The following is a 16,400-nucleotide window of genomic DNA, read 5'->3' as shown; positions in this document are numbered from 1 at the left end:
ATATGTTACTATAGTGCCTACACAGAATAAATATTTTTTATTTTTTAGATATTTTTTTCTTTTAGTGTGTAACTTGATATGTATAAATATATAAATATAAATATAAATATAAATAAATATATATATATATATATATATATATATATATATATATACATATATGTATATGTTAATCCAAAATTACGTAACAATAATGTCAATTATTCTCTTGTAAACACTCTTAGAAGACAAGGATCTAAAATGGTAACCCCCCCAAAAAAAACAATCTCATCCTTAGCGAAATCCTCCAGCGCCTGATCTCAAAGAGAGATTCTTCTAAACATTCTATAGAAAAATATTCTAACATCAAAAAAAATTCTAGTTGCAAGGCACTATTTCCTGTAATTTCGTATTTTAAACGAAAATTTCTACCGAAAGAATATTTCTCTTTTGACAAAAATAATATGCTCAGAATATTTTCCTTTGAAGAAATAATATTTTATTTTCCTTCTAAGGCACAATATTGTATTTAAGATACTTTCTTTTTGGTCTTAGAAAAATTCTGTTAAGGCGATATACAAGAATATTCCGCTGAGGATGAGATTATATCCTATTAAGTATAATAATCGCATTATCTCTGCACTGAGAAAAAAATATTTAAGAATTAACAAATATTTATTAGGTGAGTATCATTAACATATCTATTTGTCAACTTTCAAAATTTTTTTTTCTCAGTGTATCCATCTCTTGCTGAAAAAGGACACTTTCTCCTTTTTTCCGTGAGAAATGTGACGTAGGTGTGCGTGCGGAAATCGCTTGCCCCGCTGAGGGAAAGTCGTGTCGCGTATCGCGAAGGAGCGAAACCGATGTCGCGCGAAGGAGAAATCGGATCGCGCGGGTACACGTACTATTGACGAAAGTGCGCGCATACGAGGGATCCTGGCGAACAGCCGAGGTAAACAGGGTGTTTGGCAGTGGTGATTGCGGGGATCCATATTTTGGCGAGAAGTCGAGTTGCGAGTCGAAAACGTTCTCTCAGGTGGCCGACGCGCGGAGGAGCGCTGCGAGGAGAAGTTCATCAATTTTCCGGGAACGTGCCGGCGGTGAGAAACGCACTCTATGTTCCAAATACATTGGGAAAGACTGAGTTAAGGGACGTACACAACATAACATCTAAAATCGGGATACAAGACGTCCAAAAGACTTCTTAAAAACGTCGGAATATAAGACGTCTCTAAAACGTCTTTAATGCGTCGTCTACAATGACAGTAGGAGTAATAGTAAGAAATAAGCAGTAAGCAAATTGACCAATTCCATTCTCACGATTCAAGAATAATCGATTGTGATCCATTTACTTACTGCTTATTTATTATTACTACTCCTACTGCCATTGTAGACGATGCATAAGACATCTTATGTCCCGATTTTAGATGTGTTGTGCGGGGAGTTTCTCTTATCTCCCGCGCGAAATTTGACTTTCTCCAAATGAAGGACAGCTCCAGAAATTGCCGATAAGAATGCCAACCCGACGACGAAGAGTGGAGGGAGCGCAAGTCTTCCGTGCCCGATGACGGATTCCCGCTCGCGAATTCGTGCTCGAGCGATCGTCTCTCCCTTCTATCTTTCCCTTTTGCATGACTACATCGCTAATAATTAAGAACACGTCGCGTGTGCCGTATAAAAAATCGTGTATCACATCGTATCCGTTCTCGCTGAAACGTAGCTCTCGCGTAACGGAGAAATACGCGATATCTATGGATGCGATCTAGCCGGGGAGGATCTATGACATTGTAAATATAGATACATAGATATGTAGATACACGCGGCCACGCGCGATGGGTATAGATACAATTTAGTAGCCTCGCGCGCGTTCGACACTTTGACGTATTGGTATTAGCGTCAACTCTTTTCTGTCCCACAGACCCGTAAACGGAATATCTTATGTTACTTAAGAGCAAGCCGTCGCATCATTATGCAGAGCCGGCTCGCATAATGCACGCCGGTCGCATCAGCAAATGCTCTCTTACACGTGCGCGCGTTAAGCTGTCGGCAAAAGTGCGTGGAGCGGGGGAAGGGAGAGCTTAATGAAATAAACCGTATCTTTCTATAATGGCTCTCAGCGAGAACGTGCGCGACGATATCGCGCGGTGATCGTTACCGTGAAATTTTCGCGTCGAGGTGAACATATTCGCGGCCGCTGACGTGGCACCGTTTTCGTGACTTTTTTTCTTTTTTATCCAAAATCGCTGCTCGATTGTTAGTTTTAGAAATGAGCGTCACGTAACGTGAGAGATATTATGCCGGCGCATTTTGCCGATTTACGATGCCGAAGGTCGCATGTAAAAGATTTGTTTAAGAGATAAACCAGTCCCTGCATCCCTGGAGAAGATAATTCGGGTCATATATTAACGTCAACTTTGATTGTAAACAACGAACCTGCGCATTTTCGTTGAGACACGCGAAATTTCTGATTCTTTGAACGAAATTTGGACCACACAAAACCTACAAACCGTTCTCAAATCGAAATTAACTTCATTTGATACCACCAGATTTTTTTTCTTCATGTATATAACAACTTATACAGGGTGTCTCACACTCTCCTCCGGGCATTTTGTGGGGACGTAGAATGGGTTAATGTGAACATAAAAGTCCTCTACCATTTTACAAATAATCACATAGATTTTTAATTATTAATTAAAGAAGATGAGTGCATTATCACGCAAAATCGTGCAATAATCTTCTTTAATTAATAATTAAAAATCTATGTGATTATTTGGAAAATGGTAGAGGACTTTTTTGTTCAATTTGACCTAAAGTATAAGTACACGACGGCAGTCGTCGCTACTATAACTCATTTACCATATCTGCATGATCATTTACAAATTTTCTACAATTAATATCTCGATAATTATTGCGAATATCGCAAAACGGTATAGGACTTTTATGTTCACCTCAACCTGTTCTACGTCCCCACAAAATGCCCGGAGGAGAGTGTGAGACACCCTGTATATCTTATACACTTATATATAAGTGATATGTATAAATTTATTAGGATTTACTAGGATTTAAAAAGAATATGAAGGTAATAAAATATTAAATTCTCACACAAGTTAAATCATGCTTCAAGTTCTTGTGTGGTTCAGCAATTTATAATTTCTTCATATCTTATTTATATTTATAAAATATATTTATCTTGCAATTTTTTAAGTAATGAATAATTCAAAGCATATGATGTTGAATATATCAACAGAATATTCAAAGCATGATTCAGAGGAGGTTTCCAGTTTGACTGCAAATTTCACGTCCTTCAGTTTTAGGATCGCGTCACCGACCACGAAAATGTCAATAAGACAAGTGTCGGAAGAGTCGAAAGAATTTCGCATAGGAATGACAATGCGCTAACAATTGCGATGTATACACAATGTAATGATTCAGCAACTTGCAGTACAATAATAAATCGCGAGGAGGCATTCACTATCCGCGAGTGACAATTGGAGCGTCGTCTCCGCGTCGAGAGTCAGACGTTGAAGACGCTCGGCACGGGGACGGCCATTTAAAGAATATCATAGACTCGCGTACCTTCGTTATCGTCCACGAAGCGACCTGCTCATCGTCCGGTTCGGCAGGAGCGCGCGGTCAGTCGCGCGAGCGCTCGGTGCGGCGAAGGTATCCAATTTTAGCGATCTCTCTCTCTCTCTCTCTCTCTCTCTCTCTCGCTCGCCGCGCTGCAGCAGTCTCCGCGTCGGATGTGGCACACTCACGTCGGAATAACTCGTGATGCACCGCGGGGACTCGCTCGCTCTTCTCACGCACACACGGACAAACAGCGGACAGACAGAAAGCGTTCGCACTTCCTCCTTCCTTCCGTCCGATAATCGAAAGTCACCTCACCTGTCGCAATCACCGAACGACGAGTCCGGGGAGGTCGAGGGGAGCACAGTTGGATGTTTGACGATTGATAACACAAGCCGCTTATCGTACCAACGGTAGGTCCGACGCACGTGTGACTCCTCGTCTCGTGACAAGGAGAACAAAGCTCGCGTTGCGCGTGTGTAAACACGGGAGCACGTAGGCACGTAATAAGAGTGTACCGCGCGGATGCCAAACGGCGACTGCTCCAATATTCCTTCGGAGCGCAACGACGGGGCGGGAGGTCGCACCCCGAGTGCGCGACGGACTTGTCACCTGATCGCGGCCGGCCTGAGCGCGCGCGCGCGCGTATGTCACTGCGTCTCCCTCTCTTTCTTCCTCTTTCCCGTCGCGTCCTCTCGCTCTTTCTCTACCCTCGATTTACCTATTTCTCTCCCCGTCGCACCACCGCGAGTGGGACACGTTCCCTGGAAACTTGCGCGCACAGTCGGTCACGTGTCTCGTCGCCGAGCGCTCCGATTTTCCACAGCTGACCGCCGACGGGCGCGTTCGTCGAACTTCACAATGTGACGTATTCGCGAGCGCGTCGATCGCGAGACGCACGCGACTACGATTAGAGGGATTGCTGAAAATGGCCCGAGAGCGAGAAGGGAACAGCGCGGCGACCCGGCACGCTGCACAGTCCCGAACCGTCTGAATGCCGATGCGAGCGAGCGAGCGACGCTCTCCTCGCGAGCGCTTCCGTCGGAGCCAACGCGCGCCACCAATCGCATCTCGCCCTGGTCCTCCCACTCTTTCGCGAGTCACGGTCCAATAGCGGGGCGGCTACGAATGGCCGGCGAGGGACATCTATACGCCGCGCGAGCGACCGCGAGAGAGCCGATAACACATCCGAAGCCGCTCGCTTTCTTCCGTCAAGGCGAGCTCAACGCGCGTCCACCACCTTCTCCTCCTCCTTTTCTTCTTCTTCCTCCCCACGCGTGTCTTTCTCTCTTTCTTTCTCACGCCGGTCGAAGCCGAGATTTGAAAGTAAGCGCGCGGATCCAGCACACGACAGCCGATCGGCGTGATTTATCGCGGGGAGCCGAATGCGCGCGAGAACGAGATACGCGGATATTACACCGTTAACGAGTCTCGACGAGCGAAGGGGGTCAAACGTGAAGGGTCCGTCCCGTCGCGCTTTCTAAAAATTAGCGGCCCCGAGCGCGATGTCGTGAGGTGGCGAGCGGGTGTGCGCCGAGGAAATTTATCGATCAGTCGTTTTCGTAGCGGCGTGAAAGACGACGGGCCGGGCGGCGTTAGATAGCACGGGTGAATGTACCCAGATGTAGGCGAGTGTACGTCAATTTGGCGGCAATTTTATACCAGTCGACTTGTGAAGGTTGCATCCCTTTGCGAGCGGCTCACGTGGCGCTCATATCTATCATATAGAGTGACAATGTAGAAACGCGAAAGAAATGATGATCTAAATTTGGTTAAAATAATATGTAAATGTAATGAGGAAAATCTGAGCGCAACTTTCAGCAATTTGTTACCGCATCAATGTGACAAAACAATAGAAGTAAAGCTCTTTAGATAACTACATTCTATATAATATTATTTAGGCCTTTAAGAGCTAGTCGTAAGATTTTATTTGTGTAACTAATAATTAAATTTCTATGATGTAAACATAATAATGATAAAAATAAATTAAATTTAAATAATAACTTTGATATGTAAACAATAATTATTCTATGGTTTATTCAATGTAGTCATCTCATATAGATAAGAGAATTGTGAAGTTTCATTATCGGTTATGTCATGATAATCATAAAAGTCTGCCTGGGAGATAAATGTAATTAAAAGAAAAGCACAGAATTTCCATTGTGATTGTTTCGCGACGAGCTAATCATAGAAAGGGTAGTCTATCTGGGTAGTTCGCCGCGTAGTGGCTGTAATGGATAGCGCAATGCCGTTGATTCGCGCAAGAATATTGAAAAACGCAATCGCGAAAAGTCCTGATGAATATTGGACGACTTCCCTCCTGCTGGCTTCGCCGCATGGCATCGCGTCCCGCTCGCGAATGGAATCGACGCATCGGACGGGAGTTTTAATATGCAAGTACCGATAGCAAGCGGCTGCCACGAAGGACACGATAGTTTCAGTTTTATCTGCTTACCCGGACAGGGCGTGAAAAGTTTGCGGCGTTCCTTATCTCATCGCCGCGCTATATTCACCGACCATGCGGTCAGCAGTGCGCCGCATTTTGGCGAATGAGCGAAGCAACGTTCTCTCCTGATGGAGAATTGAAAAATCGTTCATCTTCAAGTGCACAGGATTTCCCGCACCACCCTCAAAGTGTTGTGCTGCGACATCTGTTCCCGTTGCTTCGGGAAAACGTTTCGCTGCTTTGGAAAAACGTGTGCAACAGTGCGGAGTCCAGCGATCCGATTCGCCGTCTCCCTGAAGAAGCTGCTCGCGAAGCTCCCGCCGGGAGGAGGTCGCGATTCTTCGCGAAAACTTCTTTTGTCTCGGATAACAAACAGAACTAACTATGCTGGCTTAACTTTCGTCGGGGTGAGAAGGCGCTAACTTCGTCGAGCCGACCACCGGGGATAAGGCGACGATGTTTCTTCAATAACGAGCCCGATACCGTCCGCAAAATAGCTCTGAGTCGCGACATTAAGCGTTAATATCAGCACTCAAGGGTCCGCAGGAGCCAAGAGCAAATCCTGATTTGACTTTCGAGGCGGCGAGAGCACGAGAAACGCCGCTGTGTGCGTGATTGTGTGTCCGTATACACGCGAGACTAACACGCATCGCTCGCGCGAACGTCACAGCTGGGAGTTGGTACAGCTGGATTGCACTTCCTGCAATTTTTCGTATCGCGAACGTTACATTTGCTCATCAGACTATCACAGTCTTCCTTACAAATGTGCAAAATGCAGTACAAAGCCGGATTACGTAATTAGGCTTTTAAGAATTTATGATGAATTAAAATGTGGACTCGTATGTACTGCACTTTCTGCACAAGGCTTATTCAAATAAATCGTCTTCATTTCGACCCTCTTTTCCAGAAAAACGTTCTGTACTACAATGTGAAGACATTCTCCTGGTTACGAATATCGTAATATTACAATATGATTCTCTTTGTAATTTGTTCGAAAAACGAACAATATCTTTGCCTATTTCATGGCTCGCCGACAGAGGTCTCGACTGTGGCTCCTGCAGACCCTTAATGATATATATTTAATATCAGTCGCGTAATCGTTGAGGAACGAGATGACTCGCCAAGTGATAAGGACGTCATTCCCCGTCGTCATAATTATCGCGATCGACAATACATTCTCATTAATGATCGTCACCTTTCCCGAGCCTTGTTAGCTCACACGCTCTCTCTCTCTCTCTCTCTCTCTCTCTCTCACACACAACACACACACGACACACACACACATACACCCTTTTCTCTGACACATCGTTTGCGAGAGCGCGGGTTGGCCCGCGCGCATACCATATACGCGTACACGTGAGAATATTGATTCCACCGCGTCAGCTGCTTGCTCGCTTGTCTGCCTGCCTGGCTGCTTGCGCTCGCTGCTCGTGGCTTGGTTACCCTACCGCATTCTAACCTACATTCACGTGCTCTGCCACGCGGCCGCGCAGAACTTACCGACTAGGATATCTCGTCGACGATTACGTGCGCTCGGCACGGCGCCTTCCAATGTTGAGGATTTCTCGGGAAGACGGGTAACGCGCGATATTCCTGTCCGTCGCAATTGCAATCCTCTCGAGCACGCGTCTCTGTGTATCCATTAACCCTACCGTTAACGAGGGAGATCCCGAAATTGCCGCGGAGCACTCTTGCCGCGTCTCGATCTCGAGTATACGTGCAGACAATAACAGCAACCTCCTTTAATAACCAAATCTTTTAATCTCCAATTCTTTTAATAACAAGAGAGAGTATTGTCGGTTAAATATTAGCAACTGATTCAAGCTTGGCTAAAAGATTAACTCGTCATTGCTAAGAAATGTCTTCACTGCGAGGTAAAAGTCTATCAGCTGACGCGCAAAAGCGCAGATTAATGCGAGCAGCTAAGTAGCAGCCGTTTTTAAGGCTGTATCTGAACTATATTAAAATACCAATTTGATAAAAGGTAACTTTAGGTAATTTTTCCTTAATTATCTATAATATATTGAAAAAAATTTCAAGTCGATTTACTAAACCGTTGAAGAGTAATTATTAATTTTACACATGTTCTTATGCCAAAAGCAACTTTCCTGAATGTAATAAGTAAAGACGTATAGAAAAAATAATACCAAAAATTTAAGTATTTTTATACATATAGATCCTGAATTATCGGAACTATTTGCAGAATTTGATTAGTTTTCACAACACGATTTCAGAAAAATTAATTTTTATTTGTGACAATTTTACGATTGTCGTAAGGAATTTGTAACTGGACTGTGGAAATGCGGTAACGTTGCAATCAGCTGGTGTGTCAAACGAATAACCTATAAGTCAGTATAATAAAGTTACGTCGTAAATTCTTGTTTTGCCTGCATTATTTCATGCAGAGGACAAAAATACAAATTAAATAATTTCGATGAACAATAGGATAAGTGTAAAATTTGAGGCTTTTATTGTTTCATCTAATCTGCCTGCACAGTGCAACGTACTGCCAACGTACAAGCCACAAACTACATGGTACGTTTAATTTTTTTCATTAAATATTTATAATAACAACAAATAATATTGATAGTTATTGTTCAGATATTTACCTGTTTTAACTTATCCCAATTACTTTATCTCTTTTGCACTGATGGATATTAATGTTAAATAAATACGAAATTTAATGTTTTAAAGTTGAATTCAGAACATTTTCCCTGCCAAAAGTTTTATTATAGAAAGGTGAAAAAAGTAAATAAAAGTAATAAACTGTTGAGAAAGTAAAAAATAACTTTTTAAATAAGAAATATATTATGTTAGCCACTATTTATATCACTCATCACTAGGTTTACAACATGTTTGAAGCAGATATTCAAATTTTTCGTTTTTCAAGCACTTTTGTCATCGATTGTATCTTAGATACATCCTTAAGTATCTTATCGTATACATGCAGTAAAACGCCATTTTTGCTTCTAGCGGTGAATATATTTCTTACTGTAACATTGCTAAGTTTAAACTGCTAATAAGTTGATCGATTATTCGACATTAAGATAAAAATATTAAATATCGGAGTACGTAATTAACTTTGAACGATCTTATTGTCTTTAAATACGGATATCTAAAAGTAGAATTCGTAAAGAAGAAATTCATATTTAAACATAAAATTTGAATACATACTTTGCGTTGAAAGTTTAAATATTCGTATTGAAAAAGTAAAATAATAAAAATGCCCAGAACTAGGTGTGTGTCCAAATATTGATACTTTTACCCTTTAAATATTTGCTAATGTTACACGACTACATCCTAGCTTCTGCGCGCTTATTTGTTTTTTGTGTATAATCCCGAGAGAGAGAAAGAAAGAGAGAGAATGAATTTTGCACGATATCGAACTGACATTTTTACTTAGTAAATGCGCACCTTATCGTAAGTTATTTCGCGTTCAATCGCACGGACGATGTTAAGAATCGAAAACTAATGTGAGGCTAATCGAAGACGAGCTTCGGGCTAAGTACTCCAACACTATGCAGCAGATTAATAATGGGTCCGGGGGCATAATTGTGCCGTTGCATAATTGCGGAAGCGAGAGATCTCACTTCCGACGCGACCCGCTGGGAATCGCTTAAAGCTTCCTCAACAGGAATCCCGCAGGCGAGATCGCGATGCTATTCTTTATCTAGATAAGCGCCGAGCCGCGCTGCACGTGCGCGAACCTTAATGCAAGATGCGTCCAATAACGCGCACGGTAAATGCACCCAATAACGTCTACTGTCACGCGAGTGAAGCCACGTTAATCCGTTTAAGCCGCATCGGCCCGATACGCGTATCCCTTGACCGTAAAGGCTGTGTTTGTTCGCAAAGATAATGAACGCGCAGGGGATAGACACGCTCGAGCCCAGCCATTTTGATGTGTCGATGGTTGGGAGACCGTGCCCAGTTTCACTCGATTACGATTATTAACCACTTGTCCGATCAGACCGGTCGCTGTTTACGCTCCGGATTCGATTCGCTGCAATCGGCAATCTGTTTTTACGCGGCTACACTTGAGTCGCCCGCATCAGGACTCATCTAGAGTATATACTGTGATTCTACTCAAATAGAAGTTTATGATTATCACGACGTGAGCTGACTGATGATGGAAACCTTAGCAGCTCTTAGTTTGTATCTATGAAGCAGATATACTGTCTTGAATTGAAGGAAGATTCTGGTTTGGATACCATCAGCATAATTAGGAAAAAAAATACTCTTAGCAACGATCGTTGACCCATTGAAGATCGCTCTCGCTAGTTCGTTAATTTTAATCGTAGTTTCATGGATTCCTTGTTCTCTCACTCGATCTTTTCAATCTGTCTCTCTCTCTCTCTCTCTCTCTCTCTCTCTCTCTCTCTCTCTCTCTCTCTCTCTCTTTCTCTCTGTCTCTGTTTCTCTCTCTCTCTCTTTTTCCCCGCCCTTCTTTTCTAATTCTGTTAGTTCCGGAAAAAGACGAGCGATTGGTCAAGTTATAACGCCCGAGTTTAAGCGTTGTTCGTAAAACCGACCGTAAACCGTTTAAACACCCGCAGAGCGAGTGCAATGTCGACGCGTTCCAATTTCTTAAAATGGCAAACGCAGCTCTCGCGTTCCTTCCTGGCTGTAATAGCTCCGGCCGTGATAGCCCGGTATTAAAGCGCAGACGACGGTCGCGCTAGAGAGGCAAACAGAATCTCACGTTTCGTCCTCCATCGGCCGCTCTCCGTGCCGCGTTACGAGTCTATCTCTTTCTCGGCAAATATCAGACTCATCCTTTCTTTTCAATTTCCAATATCGCAAAGACTGAGTCTCCTAAAAAATTAGAAGACTCTATTTAGGGGAGGGTAGCCGAGGCGAACTCTTCCCGTTCCCGCGTGTTCGCGACCTTTGGAAGTCTCTTGTTTCAGTCCTTGGGTCACTTCTAAATTTCCGGCACTGACGCGGAACACGTCCCCACATTATCGCCGAGAGGAGAATTCCATCTCAGCCAGCTGCTGGAGTTCGTGCGCGCTGAAGGCCGGCGACGAGTTCGGGAACGTCTCAGCCGGGTGTAAAAAAGTTAATGCACGTGCCACGGACGTTATTCCGGAAACATTGGCGCAAAAGCGTGAAACCCGGCCGCCTTTTGTTTCTGGGCACGCTCGCTGATCTCGAACGGATGCATTGACCCGCTCAAAAGTACCGTTCTCTAATTGAGGTGAACGCGGACCGTGAAAAAAGTAACAAACACCAAGGTAGAGAGCAAAGAGGGACGGAAGGAGAATCGAAATTGATAGTTTCGGGCGTTCGGGGGTACAGGGCGAGAAAAAGCGACGGCACGAAAGCCCTGCCGTTTTTAGGGCCCGCTCGACCTCGGAAGATCGCGGCAAGAGCGTGCAATATGTCGCGATTGGAGTGCAATCTTATCGGGTTTATCGGAGACCATTTACTACCACCGCCACTACGAGGAGATCGATACTGTGAAATCCTCGAAAAATACCGCGACGATACCTCACGTTGGCCAAAACGCGCTGGTAATTGTCGCGATATCGCAAAAATAAAACTGTCAATGTTCGATTTTTCTTTTCTTTCACGTTCTCTCTCCCTCTCTCTCTTTCTTTCTCTCTCACATACTTCCCCTCTTTTCGGTGTTTCGTTTGCAGAGACATAGAATCCAGATATAGTATCGTAAATTTTAAGATTACGTCTCCACAGTTATTTTTCATGTGTATGTAAACGATATAAACTATAGAATATTGCAAATTGAAATATATAAAAAGAGCAATTATGAGACAGTTATAGTATTTGTTTTGAATGATTGTTTTGAATATTAATTATGAATGTGATATTTAAAAGAGATATATTGCATGATATTCTTATTTCATTATGTGATAGATTGGATAAATTTAATTCTATGTAAGGTAAGAATGCAGCTAGAGAATTTTGTGAACTCAAACCCGTTTGAGAAACAATGTCCACGAATTTACATCAGTATTCTACAGATTAAATAAAAATATCAACTTTCCATAATTAATTTTTTGATCAAGTCATATTCTTCGAACGATGGCAGATGACATTTTATACACAGTTTAGATTTTCTACACGCAGACGTAGAATAGTAGTCGTGATTTATACGTAAACGTCCAATTCTGACAAAATTTTTTTTAGCCAATTGACGAACTTTAATTGAGTACGTAGAAAAAAGATTCGATTGTATTTGATTTGATTGACATAAAATTTGATTTCATACAAAAAGATTCGATTATATTTGATTCGATTGATATGAAATTTGATTTCATACAAAAAAATTCTACGTTTGTGTATGATTTTTATGACCAAAATATGGTCCTAAAGATCAGAAATTCCATTTCCTTCAACCAAAACGCGTTGATTCTTATTACAGCTAAAGTTCACGTTAATGCAACCTTGTCTCTCTGTACGGAAGAACGGTGTAGATCGTAGATTCGCTTTATTTGACATAGAGATGAACGCAGACCGCGAAAGATACGCCTCTCGTGTGAAAGCGACGTTACGTTACGTTTTATGTTCTAGCTTTAATGGGTTAATACGCTACAGCGAAAGGGTTAACCGACCGTCGAGAGGACACGGCCAGACGAGCAGTCGAAGGATTACGTAAGTTTACATAATTTGGCCGGACGTGACTATCGTCCGTGGCTCCGCTCGCTCGAATCGCAGCCTGCCGATGCAGCGGTAGCGAGCTGTAAACGCGCGATCTCGCGTCTCCTCCTTCGCGTCGCGGATCTGTTCATCAAGATGGGAATGAAATCCATCGCGAATCGCGGGGAGGGCGAACGTAGATTCGCGCGCGGGGAACTTTCGTTTCGCTCGCGTTACGCCTGTCTGCTCGTCCGCGACGTCCTCGGGGAGCTGAACGTTGCCGCACGCATTACCGAACAGAAACCGCGGACTGGCCAACCGTAAAATATAAAGGGATTGCCGCTAATGATGTAAGACGCTCCAGTGCGTTATAAAACGTCGCCGAGCGGTTTCGACTTCTTGCGCCGCGCGCGTTAGTGTAACCGAGTCGCGACGGCGATTTAAAATCGACTTCGACTCGAGCGTTCAGCCGAGCGATCGGAATTAGCGCGAATACACTACGGTATTTACCCATATTGCGCGGCAGATTCCTCTTGGACACATCAGCGAATACTAACCTGTAACATAAAGGAAGCAAGAAACACGTCAGAACACACTCGCACAGAAAAAGAAGTCTTGTTAATAAATGCATTTGGTCGAGCGTTGGTGCTCGACCATTTGGTGCGATATCAACTATCAAATCACTTGATTAAATCAACTAATTGAAGGCTTTGTTTTACTACTTATTTTGTAATTATTATCAAACGGTTGATAACTATCACGATATTTGATACTCATTACAAATATCGCACTGAAACGTTTAATTAAACGCATTTGTTAACTATTACTAGATTTTTCTCCCAATATAATCGTTAGTTTAATCGTTATTTCGCACGTGTACATGGAATGGGCGGCAATGAGAAAAAAGGGGGATCTAACGAAGAGTTGGCGAAAAAATAACGGAAATCGCGTTACTTCGGGAGCAGGGATAACGGCAACGAGTCATAGTTTTTCGATAACGTTAACGAGTTTCTCTTGAAAAGTGACTTTCCTAATTTCCTGATTTAATTATGTTCGGACAGAAGGAGCTGATTATTTTGGGAGAGGACACTTCGGATATACAGAGCGACGGATTTAATCACACTTTAAAGAGTGCCGATCGATAGTGCAGTGTCTTTGAGGTAAGTACACACAGAGCAGTTTCACGATAATTCCGTCGTGAAAACGTGATTTCCCGATGACTCCCAATCAGATGGTCAATTCCAATTTTCCAGTCGCATTTTTCGCGGCGCGACATCACGGCAGATTACATTATTGACAGCCGCGCAAATTCAAATTGGATATTCCGCAGTTGATAATTATGTGAAATTGGCTAACGGGACCGATAACGTCGATAACGCGAGTCATCGTAGTAATAGCGGTTAATACGTCGGGAGGATGGTAGGTAACCGAGTTAATGGAATTACACGGCGAACGTACGAAGTCTCGTAGTCGAGTGAAAGGAAGCCCCGACGAGAATAACAGGATCCAAAGCGTTTGACGAAAGACGCGGGCGCACGCGCATGCAAGCTGTGCAAATAAACATCTGGACTTGGTTAGATCATGATAAAAAGGAGAAGAAAAATATTTGGAGAAGTTACCTTGGCGCACGAGTTCCGAGTCGCCGTCTACCTCTGTACTACTTTGCGCCGCGCGCGTACGCGTAATTAAAAAGTTCGAGATGGACGCTAATTACGCGAGCCATTTCGTGTACCGTGATTAATCTAATTCTTACTTCCCGCGGAACTTACGTAACTAAGGTACACGACAGAAAAAGAATCGGCACAAGAGTCGTCATCTACGTAAAAAATCGCAAGCTCCAACGCTCGACATTTAGAAACACATCGATGCACGCGCGAATTTAATATCCCGAATCGAAATTTTTATGCTACCTTCGACCTCGATGTTCCATTTGACGTCTACTTTGATGCTCTGAAGCTTACATCAACCTCTCTTTTGATTCTATTTAATCTGTACTGAGAGAAAAAATATCTGATAGATGAGGAATATTTATTTAATGTGTACTACTGACATATGTATTGTATCAAAATTCTTCTATTTGAATCGAATAATTGCTTGCAATGAGAAAAACAACATGTACGTGGTTTTAGAGACAAAATATATTTCCTTATTTGTGAAAAAAACTTTTTCTCAACGTTTGCATTATGTATATTATGTATATCAGTGCAAGTAAATATGTTATTAGCACAAATAAATATTTCTTATTTCTCATTTTTTTTTCAGTGTACTAACTTTGCCGACAAATTCTCTTTAGAATCTACAAGTCGCACATTTAGTGCGTTTTCTGCCATTTGGAGACCTTAAGTAGGACTTCAGTTTCCATATATTTTAAACATATATGCACTGATTCTTTAGAATATACAGATATACAATTAAGGTTAAAAAGTAGGATTAAAAAATTCGGGATTAATCGACTTGAGAGATCTGTATAAAAATTTTCCATCTTCCCCATCTTCAAACACTCTACTCTTCAAACTCTGACGAATTCTAGTCCGTAATTCCATCCCCCCCCCCTCTCTCTCTCTCTCTCTCGGAAGCGCCGCGGCCTCGAATTTCGCAAAGAATAACGTTACACACGTCCACTCTCCGCCAATTCTGGGACGCCCGGTAAAACGGTAGCCGGTTATTGTCGAGCGTAGTAGCAATAGCAGCAGCAGCAGCTTCTTTCCCATTGCTGCCCGTGGGAATTAAGAGCGCACCGGTCCGCCCAACAACCGCTACGGGCCCGGGGACTACCGCGAGGAAGCGCGCTGTTTGTTCCCGGGGACGGGAATGTGGCGTGCGCGGGGCCAGGGACTATAACGAGTTTCTTTCAGCTAGTCACGATATTCAAGGCGCGCGGCTCTAACACGCGCGATAACCATGCCCGTTCCTCTTACGTAGAATCGCGCCTATTAGAATGTATAGTGTATGTATGTATGTATAGCGCGGCGGGTGAACGGCATCCATCGGAGGGTGAACCGGATCTAAAGTCGAAGCTTCGCTCATTGACTCACTCCCATTCACTTCACTTCACTTCACCTCACCTCGTCTCGTCTGGTCTCGCCTCACCTCGCTTCGCGGGTTGCTCGGTTAATTATTCCGATTTCGCCAGGAAGTGGATGTCTTTATGCACCAGTGCTGCGGTTCTTTCTTTCTCTCTTTCTTTCTCCCTTCCTCAGGCGCACGCGCCGGGATTTTTGAGTCTAATCCGACTCGCTTTCTAAGCTTCGCTCTGAGCCGCGAAAGAGGCCGTTAGTCGCAGAGGAGAGCACGTTTGCTGGCGGGGAAATGCAGTTTGCGAAATATAACGGCGGTGGATGTTAGGAAATTAGAACGAACGAGCGGTGCTCACGGAAGATTATGGCAAATCAGCTCTAACGAAACTGAGTTTTTTTTTCCTTTACTTTATCAAGGTGTCGCGGGAGACTGCCGCGTCCGTTCCGTTGCCGGATTTCCTGAAATAAAGGACCACGGGGCCGCTCACACTTTTAAACCAATTTCACCTTGGAACTTGGCGGTTACGTTTGAACAAAGCTCCAAAGTTACTCCGCCAAACAAACTTCCCGATTGGCATTTCCCGCTTTCCACTATCGCGCCGCATACTCTCGCTCCTACTTACTTCATCCTACATATATGTATTCGTCTACCTACTGCGCATTTCAATATCCCAGATATCCCAGTAATTTGCCCATCGTACGAAAGTCGAATTATAACATTCGTGAGAGAGAGAGAGAGAGAGAGAGAGAGAGAGAGAGAGAGAGAGAGAGAGAGAGAGAGAGAG

General features: G+C 43.4%; 1 protein-coding gene across 12 annotated transcripts in view; it reads right to left on the bottom strand.

The window, feature by feature from the left end:
- Positions 1–16,400, bottom strand: part of LOC116842782 (serine/threonine-protein kinase tricorner) — a 193,077-nt gene that overhangs the window by 60,976 nt on the left and 115,701 nt on the right. For 4 of the 12 annotated variants that reach the window (XM_032812465.1, XM_032812469.1, XM_032812462.1 and 1 more), the window contains exon 2: positions 13,109–13,155. The exons of 7 other annotated variants lie outside the window; for them this stretch is intronic. In XM_032812465.1, coding sequence (XP_032668356.1) covers positions 13,109–13,155 — 47 coding nt within the window. Of the gene's footprint in view, positions 1–3,558; positions 4,021–13,108; positions 13,156–16,400 lie in introns of those variants that run through there. One more of the 12 variants, XM_032812471.1, reaches the window with a different exon arrangement.

Source organism: Odontomachus brunneus, unplaced genomic scaffold, assembly GCF_010583005.1.
Source record: "Odontomachus brunneus isolate Ranch 3 - 2012 unplaced genomic scaffold, Obru_v1 Obru_scaffold_027, whole genome shotgun sequence".
Taxonomy (NCBI): domain Eukaryota; kingdom Metazoa; phylum Arthropoda; class Insecta; order Hymenoptera; family Formicidae; genus Odontomachus; species Odontomachus brunneus.
This window is presented reverse-complemented; position numbering and strand designations above follow the sequence as displayed.